Raw genomic sequence first — 17,858 nt, 5'->3', positions numbered from 1 at the left:
TCAATTCCATACCTCCCAACCATCCCTATTTCCGCGGGACATTCACGATTCCGGTGACGTGTCCCGCGGTCCCGGTTGGAGGGAGGTATGTCCCAATTTCAACTCAGATCTGCGTCCAGAGGACGCAGATCTTAGTTCAACACATACGCAGCTAAAGCAAGGAGCTGACACCGGTCAGCTCCCTGCTTCGCCGCTGCACGACGCCTACTGGCTGTGTAGACGCAATGTGATGAAGTCACATCGCGTCTACAACTGTGGGTGAGTGAGAGAGAGAGGCGCGGAAAGAGCGGCGAGGGAACGAGGAGAAGGTAAGTGTAATGTGTACACTCAGGTGGAACGTGAAACTGGGGCAGATGAAGGAGAGGACGGCATGACACTGGGGGCACAGATGTGGGGACATGAATATGGGGGCAGAGATGGGGGGACATGAATCTGGGGGCAGAGATGTGGAGACATGAATCTGGGGGCAGAGATGTGGGGACATGAATATGGGGGCAGAGATGGGGGGACATGAATCTGGGGGCAGAGATGTGGAGACATGAATCTGGGGGCAGAGATGTGGAGACATGAATCTGGGGGCAGAGATGAGGGGACATGAATCTGGGGGCAGAGATGGAGGGACATGAAACTGGGGGCAGAGACGGAGGGACATGAATATGGAGGCAGAGATGTGGGGACATGAATCTGGGGGCAGAGATGTGGGGACATGAATCTGGGGGCAGAGATGGGGGACATGAATCTGGCGGCAGAGGTGTGGAGACATGAATCTGGGGGCAGAGATGTGGAGACATGAATCTGGGGGCAGAGATGGAGGGACATGAAACTGGGGGCAGAGACGGAGGGACATGAATATGGGGGCAGAGATGGGGGGACATGAATCTGGGGGCAGAGATGGAGGGGACATAAATCTGGGGGCAGAGATGGGGGGACATGAATCTGGCGGCAGAGATGTGGAGACATGAATCTGGGGGCAGAGGTGTGGGGACATGAATCTGGGGGCAGAGATGTGGAGACATGAATCTGGGGGCAGAGATGTGGGGACATGAATCTGGGGGCAGAGATGTGGAGACATGAATCTGGGGGCAGAGATGTGGGGACATGAAACTGGGGCAGAGATGGAGGGACATGAAACTGGGGGCAGAGATGGGGGGACATGAATCTGGGGGCAGAGATGGAGGGGACATGAATCTGGGGGCAGAGATGGGGGACATGAATCTGGTGGCAGAGGTGTGGAGACATGAATCTGGGGGCAGAGATGTGGGGACATGAATCTGGGGGCAGAGATGGAGGGACATGAAACTGGGGGCAGAGACGGAGGGACATGAATATGGGAGCAGAGATGGGGGGACATGAATATGGGGGCAGAGATGGGGGGACATGAATATGGGGGCAGAGATGGGGGGACATGAATCTGGCGGCAGAGATGTGGAGACATGAATCTGGGGGCAGAGATGTGGGGACATGAATCTGGGGGCAGAGATGTGGAGACATGAATCTGGGGCAGAGATGTGGGGACATGAATCTGGGGGCAGAGATGGAGGGACATGAATCTGGGGGCAGAGATGTGGGGACATGAATCTGAGGGCAGAGATGGAGGGACATGAATCTGGGGGCAGAGATGGGGGGACATGAATCTGGGGACAGAGATGGGGGGACATGAATCTGGGGCAGAGATGGGGGATATGAATCTGGGGGCAGAGATGTAGAGGACATGAATCTGGGGGCAGAGATGGAGGGGACATGAATCTGAGGGCAGAGATGGAGGACATGAATCTGGGGGCAGAGATGGAGGGGGGACATGAATCTGGCGTCAGAGATGGAGGGGACATGAATCTGAGGGCAGAGATGGAGGGGACATGAATCTGAGGGCAGAGATGGAGGGGGACATGAAACTGGGGGCAGATGAAGGGTGTATATGAAACTGGGGGAGCGATAGAGGGGGGACATATAATTTACGGGTGACTGTAGGAGGATTATACTGTGTGCGGGCACATGAAAAAATAACGAGTGAGCGGAGTCAACACAAAAGGGGGCAGGGCTAAATTTGCCACGGCGCGCTATGTGCGCCGCACATTTTGTCTCTCTTTCGGTTCTTCAAAAGTTGGGAGGTATGCAATACTGTGGTGCCACATGAAGAGCGACATGATACTGTAATGTATCATGTGTTACAAATGCTTTCTTCAGTCGGATTCTGCGGCTGACTCAGCCCCTGCGTCCGCCTCATGACAGCACCCTCCGGACTAGGCCCATTCATTCGGGCCTACTCTGGAGCAGGAAGCCGCGACTGTTGGAAGCTGCAACAGTCGCATTTCGGTCCTATTCTGACATGGCTTCCTGCATCAGAATCAGGACCAAAATATGCGGTCCCGTGCTCCGTGTGAACGAGGCCTTAGGTTTACACTATCGTTCGGTCCTCATGCGAACCTGAAAGACAGATAGCCTATCTGCTAAAAAAGCGGTTACCCGCGGACCCCGAGGAACCCATAGACTTTCCTCCCAACTTTTGAAGAGCCGAAAGAGGGACAAAATATGCGGCGCGCCGTTGCAAACTTAGCTCTGCCCATTTTTATGTTGGCTCCGCCCATTCTCGTTAATTTTTCATGTGCCAGCACACAGTATAATCCTCCTACAGTCACGTGTAAATTATATACCCCCTCCATCTCTCCCAGTTTCATATAACCCCTTTATCTGTCCCCAGTTTCATGTCCCCCCTCCATCTCTACCCCATTTTCATGCCCCCCCATATCTGCCCCCAGATTCATGTTTCCTCCCTTCATCTGCCCCAGTGTCATGCCGTTCTCCCCCCCTCATTTGCCCCAAGTTAAGACAAACAAATACTTATACTCACTTTTCAACGCTCCCCCGCCGCTCTCTCACTCCACTCACATAGTTGTAGGCCCGATGTGACGTTCTGAAATCAGAACTTAGCGGTAAGGCAGGAGCTGAGCTGTGACAGCTCCTGCTTTACTCGATTATATGTCCGGAGGACACCGATGAGTTAAAATTGGGACATACCTCTCGCCGACAGGAAATCGAATTCGTGAATGTCCCGCGAAAATCGGGACGGTTGGGAGGTATGTCCATCTGCGCTCACTATTCTACTGGTGCAGTCACTGTGTACATACATTACATTACTTATCCTGTATTATACTCCAGAGCTGCGCTCACTATTCTGCTGGTACAGTCACTGTGTACATACATTACATTACTTATCCTGTATTATACTCCAGAGCTGCGCTCACTATTTTGCTGGTGCAGTCACTGTGTACATACATTACATTACTTATCCTGTATTATACTCCAGAGCTGCGCTCACTATTCTGCTGGTACAATCACTGTGTACATACATTACATTACTTATCCTGTATTATACTCCAGAGCTGCACTCACTATTCTGCTGGTACAGTCACTGTGTACATACATTACATTACCTATCCTGTATTATACTCCAGAGCTGCGCTCACTATTTTGCTGGTACAATCACTGTGTACATACATTACATTACTTATCCTGTATTATACTCCAGAGCTGCACTCACTATTCTGCTGGTACAGTCACTGTGTACATACATTACATTACCTATCCTGTATTATACTCCAGAGCTGCGCTCACTATTTTGCTGGTGCAGTCACTGTGTACATACATTACATTACTTATCCTGTATTATACTCCAGAGCTGCGCTCACTATTCTGCTGGTACAATCACTGTGTACATACATTACATTACTTATCCTGTATTATACTCCAGAGCTGCGCTCACTATTTTGCTGGTACAGTCACTGTGTACATACATTACACTACTTATCCTATATTATACTCCAGAGCTGCGCTCACTATTCTGCTGGTACAGTCACTGTGTACATACATTACATTACTTATCCTGTGTTATACTCCAGAGCTGCGCTCACTATTCTGCTGGTGAAGGCTCCTGTACACTTCTTGTCCTCCTACAGGTGAGGTTCCTATGTCCTGTCACTAGATGGCGCTCTAAGATCATTATTTTGTGCCCATAACTATCATGGCCTCTGCTATTCATGTACAGTCACCTCCTGTAGTAACATGGCCGCCTTAGACTTCCTGTGGCGCCGGACATCCGCTCCGGTACAATATGGCGGCCTCCATGTGACTCGCTCTCTAGTTTCTCTATCATGGCTATAGACGTTCGGTTGCCGGTTGCTCGGAAACGTGTGAACGAGGCCTTGTCCGCGGAGAAGGTTTTTCACCTCGTGTCTCCCGGGGACACCATCACCACGGACACCGGGTTCATGAGGTGTGGCCCGGGGTGCTGGGACTTGTAGTGCGTGTCTGTCTCCTGTCAGTCTTCTCGTTATTGGTTTTGTCTCTGCCTTGTGTGATGTGAAAGGAGGAAACAGAAGGAGCCTGGTCTATAGTGAGGGGAGACCCCCATAGTCACCACAGGACCCCATTATTACCAGCAGTGCCCCCCATAGTCACCACAGGACCCCATTATTTACTAGTAGTGCCCCCCATGATTACCAGCAGTGCCCCCCATGATTACTAGCAATGCCCCTTCTCTTCTGCTCCAGGCCCCTCAGACCCCCCACCTGTTTAGCATTGTCATTCTCAGAGTCCCCCCATCTCATGAGCAGCGCTTCCATGTGAGTGCCCCCCATCAGCAATATCACTACCCCCCCCCCCCCCCCCCCCCCCGTCTTCTCAGTAGTCACATAATATTGGATTATCTGCAGAACGCCCTTCACAGGCCCCCAATAATCCAGTACTGAGGATTTTGGGCATCTGGGCCCCTCTTTGTAACGCAAGGTCCAGTTGTGGCAGTGCATTGTGTAATAACCTGTCGGTGTTCGGGGTACACGAGGTCAGCCACAATAATCTACACAGGAGCCGTGTGGGGGGATGACAGCCTCACCCCCTCCTAATAACCTAAACCTGAATCATCTGCAGGGGTCATGGAACGTACATGGAAGAAGACAAACTGCTGGCGTCTGTAGCCGGAGTGGTGGAGAGAGTCAACAAGCTGATATGCGTCAGAGCCTTGAAGACGAGGTGCAAATATATAAAGGGGGGGGTGAGATGGTAGAATAGGGGGTTCTGTGACAGGAAACACTGTATGTACATAAACAATACCGCTATAATCTCTGCTTCATTCTAGATACAATGGAGAAGTTGGTGACATTGTGGTGGGAAGAGTAACCGAGGTGAAGAGCAATATAAGAATATAACTACTATAATAATAATACTACCTCCTATGTACAAGAATATAACTACTATAATACTGCTCCTATGTACAAGAATATAACTACTATAATACTACTCCTATATACAAGAATATAACTACTATAATACTACTCCTATGTACAAGAATATAACTACTATAATACTGCTCCTATGTACAAGAATATAACTACTATAATACTGCTCCTATGTACAAGAATATAACTACTATAATACTACCTCCTATGTACAAGAATATAACTACTATAATACTGCTCCTATGTACAAGAATATAACTACTATAATACTGCTCCTATGTACAAGAATATAACTACTATAATACTACCTCCTATGTACAAGAATATAACTACTATAATACTACCTCCTATGTACAAGAATATAACTACTATAATACTACCTCCTATGTACAAGAATATAACTACTATAATACTACTCCTATGTACAAGAATATAACTACTATAATACTACTCCTATGTACAAGAATATAACTACTATAATACTACTCCTATGTACAAGAATATAACTACTATAATACTACTATGTACAAGAATATAACTACTATAATACTACTATGTACAAGAATATAACTACTATAATACTATCTCCTATGTACAAGAATATAACTACTATAATACTACTCCTATGTACAAGAATATAACTACTATAATACTACTATGTACAAGAATATAACTACTATAATACTACTCCTATGTACAAGAATATAACTACTATAATACTACTCCTATGTACAAGAATATAACTACTATAATACTACCTCCTATGTACAAGAATATAACTACTATAATACTGCTCCTATGTACAAGAATATAACTACTATAATACTGCTCCTATGTACAAGAATATAACTACTATAATACTACCTCCTATGTACAAGAATATAACTACTATAATACTACCTCCTATGTACAAGAATATAACTACTATAATACTACCTCCTATGTACAAGAATATAACTACTATAATACTACTCCTATGTACAAGAATATAACTACTATAATACTGCTCCTATGTACAAGAATATAACTACTATAATACTGCTCCTATGTACAAGAATATAACTACTATAATACTGCTCCTATGTACAAGAATATAACTACTATAATACTGCTCCTATGTACAAGAATATAACTACTATAATACTGCTCCTATGTACAAGAATATAACTACTATAATACTGCTCCTATGTACAAGAATATAACTACTATAATACTGCTCCTATATACAAGAATATAACTACTATAATACTACTCCTATGTACAAGAATATAACTACTATAATACTGCTCCTATGTACAAGAATATAACTACTATAATACTGCTCCTATGTACAAGAATATAACTACTATAATACTGCTGGCTGTGGTTTCTTGTAGGTGCAGCAGAGGAGATGGAAAGTGGACACTAATTCTCGCTTGGACTCGGTGTTGCTTTTGTCTGCTGTTAATCTTCCTGGTGGAGAGCTGGTGAGTTGTTCCTGTGTTTTAGTCTATGAAGCATTTCCTGCAGTTGGTGGGTTTGGGTTTTGCGGTATGTTTCATGTCTTAGACTGCAGTAGATGTGATCGCTTGTATTGTTCCGCTTATCATTGCCTCTCTCTGTGTATATATATATATATATATATATATATATATATATATATATATATATACTGGTGGTGTTGCTGTCGGTTCTCCTGTGCAGCTCCACGTCTAATCTGCCGCTAATCCTCTCTGTTGGCAGGCTGCCCCGCAGATTTATTCTCTGTCCTGGGTTTATCTTGTGTCTTGTCTTTCAGAGGCGGAGATCAGCTGAGGATGAACTGGCCATGAGGAGTTACCTGCAGGAAGGAGACCTGATCAGTGTATCCTCTGGCAACTGTTCCGTGTAGCAGAGCTGGCTTGGTCTGAGTTATGTAAAGCTGGGTTCACACTCGCTGTGTCCATTACATTTTGCATTATTTAATTGTTATATCACGTAGTGCCCCTTACTGTCCGTGTGTGTCCTTAAGTGTCCATTTACAAAGATGTCCGATTTTTCAGACACACACACGGACAGTAAGGGGCACTACGTGATATAACATTTAAATAATGTAAAATGTAATGGACACAGCTAGTGTCCGATGCTGAAATCTTGCGCGGACATCGGGACTAGTGTGAACCCAACCTAACAATGTATAGAATTCTCTGCGGACTTCAGACTGATACATTGTATTTGTTTCGGTTGTGGTTTGTTTTATATTATCCAGGTTCTATAGGTATGTTATGTATATGGTATTATATGAGGTTGTATGTATTTTTGGCGCCGTCTGGCGGTTGTCATCCCTTAACTCGCTCCCGCAGGCGGAGGTGCAGGCGGTGTACTCTGATGGAGCATTGTCCTTACACACCCGCAGTCTGAAGTACGGCAAGGTGAAGTATCCCTGTGTCAGTGTGATATTTGGGGGGGGGTCTCTGCGTCACTCTTTGGTGACCCCTCTTTTTTTGCTCCTAGCTCGGGCAGGGCGTCCTGGTGCAGGTGTCGCCATCACTGATAAAGAGACGCAAGACTCATTTCCACAACCTCCCCTGTGGAGCCTCCATCATCCTGGGTAACAATGGATTCATCTGGCTGTACCCCACCCCGGAGCAGACGGAGGAGGAGGCTGGGGGGTTCATCACCAATCTGGAGGTACGTACCCCAACCAAGGCATTACTTCACACGTAGCAGACGTTTTGTGCAGTGTAGTGTGGGGTCCCCAACCATCAGAGAACTTCATCCAGACCATCCTCTGGACTCCAGGACCACCAGATTGACCTGCACTGGTACACTGTAACAAGCTATCAGGCCACGATTGTCTAGACTGCATTCAATTGTAACAGACCCTCAGCTGTGACGTATTGGATTAGGATGGTTTATGTTTAGCCATTGGATGAGGAGTGGAAACCGTCAGTAGTTTGGTCAGTTTCGCTGATGATTTACCATATCTTGTGTCTGCAGCCGGTGCCGCTCTCTGACCGGGAAGTGATCTCTCGCCTGAGGAACTGTATCCTGGCCCTGAGCGCCCAGAAGATGTTACTGTACGACAGCAGCATCCTGTACTGCTACGAGGCGTCTCTGCCCCACCAGGTACCGCTCACCAGCCAGGTGTCTGACGCTCGGGTCCCCACTGAGGCTATAGGGGTTGTACTGGAATTGGGCACATGTAGACAGCAGCCACCTTCTCCTTTATGTATACCCTATAGTACAACATGAGCTTATGCACCCTATACTAAAGCATGGGTATGTACACCCTATGCTACAACATGAGTATATGCACCTTATACTACACCATGGGTATGTACATCCTATATTACTCCATGTGTATATACACTCTATACTACAGTATGTTAGGTCATGTAGGAGGCATCTGAGATCCAGTTATAGAAGTGATGCTGCAGTATCCCCTCATGATGGCGCTGTTCTTCTCTTCTCTTGCAGATTAAGGATCTCCTGAAGATGGAGATAATAGAAGACATAGTGCTGGAGACCAGGCAGCGTCTTGTGGAGCAGGAAGGCTAGCGTGTGAGGAGTCTGAGGAAACCATCTGAGCCTGCAGTCATCCTATAGATCCAGCAGGGGGCACCGCCTTCCAGGGCTTATATCTGTGCTGGAGACTTATCTTACTAATGATTCACTTGTTCTATAAAGAAATCTGATATTTGCCAATTAGAAGCGGGTCCAGCAGGGGGCAGTACAGGGGGAGCTGGGGGACACATTGTCTTGTGTGTGTGTGTGTGTATATATATATATATATATATATATCCACACACATATGTCAGCCCCTCGTTCCTTTGCTTCCCTCTGCTAGACCCCCGGCAGACAGTACAACTTCTTTTTACTGTACATTGGTGCAATTGCAGTAAAGCGAGATGTGCCGCCCTTGTCTTCTGTACAGTGCTGGGGTCTTGGCTGCTTTTCCTATACATTATACACCCATTCCTAAAGCCTGCAGCCCCTTAGTACAGATGTGGGGGGGGGGGGCCTCTCACTATATACACCCCAATCGATTCACCTAACCCTTGTTGTATTTTTTTATAATCTTCTGCATTTTGTCTACAATCTTCTGAGATGTTCTTTGTATCTGGCTGTAAATACAGAACGTTCCGGACACTTCTATTGTTTGGTCCTTATTCATACGGTGCTGTAGTCATCCTGCAGCAGTATTGTGTTATCCGGCTATAGATCTGCCGCTGCCGCCATGATGAAACTACAGTAATACAGAATGCAGTGCTCCATATAAAGGGGGGCCCTGCAGTCGGGGTAACTTGTCTGTTCTGCTTTAGGTCAGGGCTGAGCATCGTGTGTGATTTCTCTACAACTGCGGTAACGTCACAATTTGAGGGCGGGGGCTACGTGTGGCTGCAGAGACATGGGGGTGATAATGATGGTGTTTGTGGTGCCTTATGGGCGATGTAAAGCCAAAACCGCCCCTGATCCGCATCCACCAGATCGCTGCTTAGAATGGCCGCATTGGCGAAGATTACGCAACGACCACAAACCTCTTAATGTGACCTCTCCTTGACTTTATGTGATGGGACGGTAGGGGCAGACGAGGGGGCGGGGCCACAGGCCGGTGCGGAGTTTCACTACATCTATATGTGACACTTCCTCTGGGTTCATTCCTCTTTTCTCGGCGCTCGCTGTCTTGTCTCCACTTCTGCTTTCTAATAAATGAAAGTTTTATATCCTTCTCAGTGAGACAGAAATAGAAAGAGCCTCACCACAAAGATGGCTGCCCTTACAACTCAACTTTCTCAGGCTCCTGCATGAGACACCATCACCACCAAGATAGCCTCCCTTACAGACCTGCTTTCCCAGGCTTCTGCATGAGATGCAAGTCTCCTCCCACATCACGATGGCTGCCCTTACAATCCAGATTTCTCAGGCCCCTGCATGAGACTCCATCACTACCCAAATGGCTGCCCTCGCAGCTCCGCTTCTCTAGGCTCCTGTATGATACACCATCACGATGGCTGCCTTTACAGTTCAGCTTTCCCAGGCTCCTGCATGAGATGCAAGTCTCCTCCACACCAAGATGGCAGTCCTTACAGCTCAGCCTTCCCAGACTCCTTCTATACAGACCCTGCCCTCACACTATTTAGAATATGCCCACGTTATTGCACAGATATTCAGGAATCTTAGAAAGCTGGGTGGTGAAGCCTGTGTGACCTCTGCTTGGCCCGTCCTAGTAGTGCAGGTGACTGATCCTGATGGTGCCCGGTCTGTTCAGGGTCAGTAAATTTTTGGTCAGTCCTCCTTGGCCGCTGTACACACTGCAAGTCTTTCTTGTCCGGGTTACATCTGTGACATACATCACCCTGACCGGTCACAGACACTCTGAGGCCCCTCACGGGGTGACCGGAGACTTGGGGCCACATGTAGGACTTACAAGCTGCATCTATGGTCATGTTATATACTGGGATGGGTCTGACATGAGCTAGAGCGACCCCTAGTGCTCCGGCCCCCTCCTCCTACCCCCGCCATCTGCCCCCCAGTTTGTCCTCCCTCCAGCATTAGCTGTGGCGGCGTCACCGCGCATGCGCCGCAGGTCACCTATGCGCACCGCCAACCTGTGTCCGGAAGTGACGTCACGAACGTCACGGCGTCTCCCAGGGCAGCAGCGGCGGCGGCGGTGGCCAGGGCCCAACATGGCGGCGGTGGAGAGGGCTGCGAGTCCCGGCGGCCGCTGACACCCGCGCACCGGGGACCCCGTCCTGAGGCTTCTTACTATTGTCAGAGGGGGCTCCAGCTCCGGTAGTGGCGGCCTCAGAAGCTGCAGCTGGGAGACCCCCAGGGGCCCGAGACCCCCCAAATACGGGGATGACCAAGGAGGTGACAGCGGGGACGAGACGTGCGTGTTATCTGCGGTACTGCTAGGGGGCGCTCTAAGACCCCCCCCCCCCCCCAATAACTACCATTAACCCCTTGGTGACCTGAGTGATTTAACCCTGTCCTGACCCAAGTGATGCCATGTCTGACCCCCAGTGACCCCGGTACGGCCCCGCTCGCTTCACCACATCCTCCTCCATCTGTGAAGCCCAAACTTCCTCTTCTCGGCCGCTTACTCTGAGGTTTCGCTGTGAGGCAATTGGACGCCAGGAGAGCGAAGACGCCTGGATTGGGATTGTGGTTTTTTCCTTTAATTTTTTTTTTTTTTTTTGCAAAGCTTTGTGTCGTCCTATGGGTCAACAGCCCGGAAAAGTGCTCGGGGACCAGAGGAGGCCGAGTCTGCCGGCCCTGCCCTTCATCAAAGGAGTCGGCAAGAAAGACCCCGCCAAACATGGCGGACCGCACTGCAACGTCTTCGTGGAGCACGGTAAGGGATGGCGGCTGTAGCCACGGGGCGGGGAGAACAGGAGAATTCCTCTAATCCGGCAGCTGGAATGGCAGGGGTCAGATTAAAGGAATTCCCCATTTTGCACAAGCGCTTTTCCAGTTTCCTCCTTCTCGCTGGTTTGTATGTATTGCCCTCCACGGATAGTCATGTGACTACGAAGGTTTGCGGTTTGTCTGTCCCCGGATGGGCGGAAAGCCGAAATCTAGAGAAGAAATAATCATTTTTTGTGATTGCTGTGTTATTTTGTGTCTCACAATCAACGTCCTCGTGCAAACAGAGCCTTAGTGACAACTTGAAGGGGGCGGGGCTTATCTTGACAGGTGTTTAATATTGAGCACCTGTCATGCCGAGCCCCGCCCCCACAGGTACTGGATATTGGTTCTGTTCAGGTCACGCTTTCTTCATCCCTTTAACACAGGGGTAGGGACCGTACGGCTCTCCAGCTGTTGCAAAACTACAACTCCCAGCATGCATACTGGCTCTGCTGTTCTTGGATCTCCCATGGAAGTGAATGGAGCATGCTGGGAGTTGTAGTTTCACAGCAGCCGGAGAGCCGAAGGTTCCCTACCCCTGCTTTAACAGATGGACAAAATGGATGTAACTGGTCGCCGGCTGACGCAGACCGCAGTGTGTCCATTTGTTTTGAAGGATGCAGAAAGGTGATGAATTGTCGCACTGTTATAGCGTCATATCATTATAATATTATACCGTCACATTCTTATTCCGTACTTGTGTCAATGCAGGAAGACAGAAGCACGGTTTTTTTCCCCCCATTGATCTCTATAACATCTGTGTCCGGTTTTTGTATCTGATGTGAATGAGCCTTAGCCTGCGGCACCACAACCCTCGTCCTCCGCCATATTGTAGTCCACGGTTCAGCATACTTGTATCCTCGGCTAGTGTCGTGAATGGAGTTACATGAGGGGGTTGTTCATTCTGATAAATTTGTAGCTGATTCTGCCTCAAAATCTGCTCCAAATTAACTGGATTGTTCTGCAGATTCTGCAACTGATTCAGCCCCAGAACCCACAGGGTGAGACTGGCACGGATTAATCCCCATCGTGTCTGAGGCCAATGAGCGAGAGAACACCAAAGCTTCCACAGGGCCGGTATTTGGAGAGGATGTGAGGGAGAAGACCACCAAATTCCTTGCTGTGATCAGCCCCTTACATAGGCGAACATTGCAACTGTGACTTCTAGCTGCAGAAAATCATTGGGCAGGTCGCAGCAGCCTCCAGCTGTAGTTGCGGCAGCACCTCAGGGTCGTAGTTGCAGCACCTGCAGGGTCACAGAGAGCCTTTCCTCACATTAGTGAAGAAGTCACAGAGAAACATTGTGATCTTTGGTCATGGAACAGGGGCTACAGCCAAAGTCGCCATGGAGTCTGAGCATTGTTCTTGTCTGTGTCTGCTTTCTCCTTAAAAATAAAAAAATAAATATATATATATATATATATATATATATATATATATATATATATATTATATATATATATATATATAATGGTTTTTTGTTTTTTTTTCAAAGAAAAATAATTGCAGCAGCACCAGCAAATCTGGGGATTATCCCACAAATTGCACGGCAGGAACCCCTCTCCAGGCAAAAGGGTTTGCAATAGAAAAAACAATCCAGTCTGTCAGCAACTTGTATGGATGGAAAATGTCCTTTTATTGGAAAAAGCAGTACACCACGTATCGGTCCACACTGAGCACTTGAGAAAGGTCCCTGTGTGGACCGATACGTGGTGTACTGCTTTTTCCAATAAAAGGACATTTTCCATCCATACAAGTTGCTGACAGACCGCATATATACAGTGCCACACCTGCCCACAGGTTAAGTGCAGTATTGCAGCTTTAGTACCAGATGTAAGATACGGGCAGGTGTGGTGCTTCGTAATTCTAGAAGCTCTTTAGGATCTGTCCACACAGTGCATCAGAGGTCAGAAGGTCCGTGTTGTACAGTACTAGCATAAGAATTAAAGGGGTACTCCGATTAGAACAAATACACCTGCATATACGCAGTGCTGTCTATGTCATGTTGCAGTGTCTGCAGGGGAGGCAGAGCTGTGTGTGTCATGTTGCAGTGTCTGCAGGGGAGGCAGCGCTGTGTATGTCATGTTGCAGTGTCTGCAGGGGAGGCAGCGCTGTGTGTGTCATGTTGCAGTGTCTGCAGGAGAGGCAGAGCTGTGTGTGTCATGTTGCAGTGTCTGCAGGGGATGCAGTGCTGTGTATGTCATGTTGCAGTGTCTGCAGGGGAGGCAGCGCTGTGTGTGTCATGTTGCAGTGTCTGCAGGAGAGGCAGAGCTGTGTGTGTCATGTGGCAGTGTCAGCAGGGGGGCCAATGCTGTGTGTGTCATGTTGCAGTGTTAGCAGGGGATGCAGTGCTGTGTGTGTCATGTTGCAGTGTTAGCAGTCGATGCTGTGCTGTGTGTGTCATGTTGCAGTGTCTGCAGGAGAGGCAGCGCTGTGTATGTCATGTGGCCGTGTCTGCAGGGGAGGCAGCGCTGTGTATGTCATGTTACAGTGTCAGCAGGGGGGCCAGTGCTGTGTGTCAGTGTCTGCAGGGGAGGCAGTGCTGTGTGTGTCATGTTGCAGTGTCAGCAGAGGGGGCAGTGCTGTGTGTGTCATGTTGCAGTGTTAGCAGGGGAGGCAGAGCTGTGTATGTCATGTGGCAGTGTCTGCAGGGGAGGCAGCGCTCTGTATGTCATGTTGCAGTGTTAGCAGGGGATGCAGTGCTGTGTGTGTCATGTTACAGTGTCAGCGGGGGGGGCAGTGCTGTGTATGTAATGTTAAAGTGTCAGCAGGGGGGGCAGTGCTGTGTGTCAGTGTCTGCAGGGGAGGTAGAGCTGTGTGTGTCATGTTGCAGGGGAGGCAGAGCTGTGTATGTCATGTGTCAGTGTCTGCAGGGGAGGCAGAGCTGTGTATGTCATGTTGCAGTGTCAGCGGGGGGGGGGGCAGTGCTGTGTGTCAGTGTCTGCAGAGGAGGCAGCTCTGTGTGTGTCATGTTGCAGTATCTGCAGGGGAGCAGAGCTGTGTGTGTCATGTGTCAGTGTCTGCAGGGGAGGCAGCGCTGTGTGTGTCATGTTGCAGTGTCTGCAGGGGAGCAGAGCTGTGTGTGTCATGTGTCAGTGTCTGCAGGGGAGGCAGCGCTGTGTGTGTCATGTTGCAGTGTCTGCAGGGGAGGCAGAGCTGTGTGTGTCATGTTGCAGTGTCAGCGGGGGGGGGGGCAGTGCTGTGTGTCAGTGTCTGCAGAGGAGGCAGCTCTGTGTGTGTCATGTTGCAGTGTCAGCGGGGGGGGGGGCAGTGCTGTGTGTCAGTGTCTGCAGAGGAGGCAGCTCTGTGTGTGTCATGTTGCAGTGTCTGCAGGGGAGGCAGCGCTGTGTGTGTCATGTGGTAGTGTCTGAAGCGCTGTACATGCATCGTACATGTGACTCTGTATCCTGATCATTGCATGTCTGCACCGTCCTCCTGCGTATAAAGCTGCAGATTATTCTTTACCTCTGATAATTGAATTGCTCTTTGTTTCCTTTCCGCACCTCTTACATGGAGGAGTCAGATCCATCACCGACCACCAGAACTCAATTACTACAGCCGTTATTGTTTTCTTGTGTCAGCCGTCATTTGTCTGCACATGGATCGATTTCTCGTGCGGTGGATGATGTGTCAGCCGTGTGTTATGTGATTGTGGATGTAGCCAGAGCAGGCCGGGAATGGCCGCTCATTGTACCGCAGCGATCTGTACAGCGCCCGGCAGGGTAAAGGGGCTCAGTGTAACTGGAGATTCATCGCGGTATGATATCAAGTTCTGCAGTGAACACATTCGTCATGTCCCGGCTGTTTGCACTCGCTATATTCCACTTGTCAGACATCAAACATTTTCAGTTTTCCTTTTCCTGATACACTGAAACGAACTACAGCAGTGACCATTATGGTGGTTGTGGAGAGAATTTATAGATTCACTTAGGCCCGGTTCACATGTGCGTTCGATATTCCGTTCGGGGAGTCTGCTTAGAAACCTATACTCATTAAAAAGTGGCTACCTGGGAAACCACATGGACCCCATAGACTACAATGGGGTCTGTGTGGTTTCCACATGAGACCTGAGTCCTGCAAGCGCCTCTTTTCTCTCGTCATGTTTCATGCGGAAACCACACGGACTTCATTATAGTCTATGGGGTCCACGTGGTTTCTCAGGTAACCGCTTTTTAATGAGTATAGGTTTCCTCTCCGGGGGTTTCCAAGCGGACTCCCCGAACAGAAACCCGAACACAGATATGAACCGGCCTCACAGCAAGCAGAGATCTTGAAATGATGAGGAGTTACATCATACAGTCACAGAATATTCCCCGGGAGCCTCTGGTTATGATCCCGTCATTGTAGACCGCGTCTCATCACATGGAGTTTGGATTTGCACGTAGGACGCAGTGTTAAAGGGATATTCAGTGGCCAGGCCTCCTCCAGTCAGTACGTTACTCCTTTAAGTGCTATCAATCCTAGGTGTATATTGTTTGCTCCTATGTGTTGCAGTCATGTTGTAGTTCTGCTGTGTGTGAATGGACGTCTATAGGAGAGCAGACATAGCCCCTCACCTGTCACATGTCCTGGAGGGCGGCTCCATCTTCCCAGGGTGACACTCCCAGCGGCCGCTCTAATAAATGTCACCCGCTTTGTGTACCTTAAGCTGCGGTATTACGTAGGCGTCCTCGGCGGCCATCACTTCTGTGTTTTATTTGCGCTCCAGCAGATTATTGGATTCATATCGCCGTCGTCTCCTCCGTGTCTGATCTCTGCTTCAAAGGCAGGAAATCTAATAATAAGCGGCGGTCTGTAGAAGATGGGGGTCATTCACTGTAGAGAGTAACGGTCTTGTATACGTTGTGTGTTAGTCTCTCCCTCTCAGTGACTGTTCACACTTACCTGTTACCTATCACAACTGAGGGTTTGTTACAGTTGTTTCCAGTCTAGACTCCAACCAGATTGTAACAGATGTCAATCAGGACGAGAGGATGGTCTGGCCTGAATACATTGTGACAAACCCTCAGCCGTCAGGATGGGATTGTAATCTGTGGATATATCTGCAGTGTGTCCTTTCACTGACCGCAGCCGCTCCCTGCTCTGAGGCTTATGGCACGTTATTCCTTATTATAGAGTAGCGCCCCCTGGTGGTTGTATGGACTTCTCTACGTATTGGTGGCACCTACTTACCCTGGCGCAGGGAGTGGGGGACAGATGACAGTGCATATAGCCCACTTTAGGTTCACGGGGCCCCTACAGACTCCCTATCATAATACAAAGTACTACATGGATTGCTTTGCCTCTCCTCCTCCTGTGGGAGGCGCTCATGTAAATGGTACATAATGGAGGTTAATGGCGACACCTACAGATTGTCCTCATATCCCATTAGAAAGAAGATTAGAAAACCATGCCTACTTTCCTCCAGCAACAGCGCCACATCTGTCCCCTGGTCACGTGAAATATTACAGCTTCAGTGTAGCCGTAATTTCCAGTCCTGGACATCCCCTTTAAGGAAGCCCCTTTAAATGTTGTTCCCGTCTCCCGCTGCTTCTGCGTCCGTCTCTATAAACTCCTCTGCTGTCGGAGGTTTTATTCTCGCCGTCGGTAAATCACGCACTTTAATGCTGAATTTGCAATATTTCCTCGCATTAAAACGATTTCATTTTCTCGTAAACGTCGCTGGGACTCGCCGTTACATTTTAGGGCTTTTGCTTCTCGTCGCTTTTAATTATTTTTCCTTCTAAACCGGAGGAGATCTGAGTTAGTGTGATTTATGTAATATACGGAGCGCTGCCATGTCTATACGTGCCTCCCCTCAGAGGGTTAACCAAGGCGGCGGCGGTCGCAGCAGAAATGTTCCTGGAGCGGTTTCTTCAGAGTTTCTGGTTTGGGCACTTTCCACACTTTTTTTTTTTTTTTTTAAGCAGTCTGACACCTGACAATCCCGGGATCGATGGCGGCCGCACTATCATCCGGCCTCATTACTGCCGCCGTGTAACCACCAGCGCTGCTCATTCGTCACCAGATCCGTCCGCACGACCCGTTACTTGTGCATCGATTTAGATATTGAAGCCTTTGACCTGTTTTTTTGCTGCACACAAAGAATATTGGATTTTACACAGAAAGAGACGTTGATGTAAACAAGGCGGCCGCGCCAGGCGAACGCTACGCTGACAGCGTGACACTGACAAGGGTCGATCGGCCATGGATTTCCAGTCCAGTCCCCGGGAGGAGTTAATTAGGTGCCGTAATTGCGCCTCTGCCGCACCTCCCGAG

The 17,858-nt window shown here is 48.7% G+C and overlaps 2 protein-coding genes across 2 annotated transcripts in view; both read left to right on the top strand.

Moving 5' to 3' along the window:
• The first annotated feature begins 4,097 nt into the window (after positions 1-4,097).
• Positions 4,098-9,331, top strand: EXOSC2 (exosome component 2). The gene is made up of 9 exons (XM_075260220.1): positions 4,098-4,270; positions 4,924-5,025; positions 5,132-5,177; positions 6,608-6,697; positions 7,009-7,074; positions 7,553-7,621; positions 7,704-7,880; positions 8,190-8,318; positions 8,670-9,331. The coding sequence occupies exons 1-9, from the start codon at positions 4,149-4,151 to the stop codon at positions 8,748-8,750; spliced, it is 882 nt and encodes a 293-aa protein (XP_075116321.1). The 5' UTR covers positions 4,098-4,148; the 3' UTR covers positions 8,751-9,331.
• Positions 9,332-10,846: 1,515 nt separating this feature from the next.
• Positions 10,847-17,858, top strand: part of ABL1 (ABL proto-oncogene 1, non-receptor tyrosine kinase) — a 74,495-nt gene continuing 67,483 nt past the window's right edge. Inside the window, exon 1 of the mRNA XM_075260693.1 lies at positions 10,847-11,547. Within this exon, the coding sequence (XP_075116794.1) occupies positions 11,412-11,547 (136 nt within the window). The 5' untranslated portion in view covers positions 10,847-11,411. The remainder of the gene's footprint in view (positions 11,548-17,858) is intronic.

Source organism: Leptodactylus fuscus, chromosome 11 (genome assembly GCF_031893055.1).
Source record: "Leptodactylus fuscus isolate aLepFus1 chromosome 11, aLepFus1.hap2, whole genome shotgun sequence".
NCBI classification, from domain to species: Eukaryota; Metazoa; Chordata; class Amphibia; order Anura; family Leptodactylidae; genus Leptodactylus; species Leptodactylus fuscus.
Note: the sequence above shows the minus strand (reverse complement) of the source record. Positions and strands in the feature narration are given on the sequence as shown.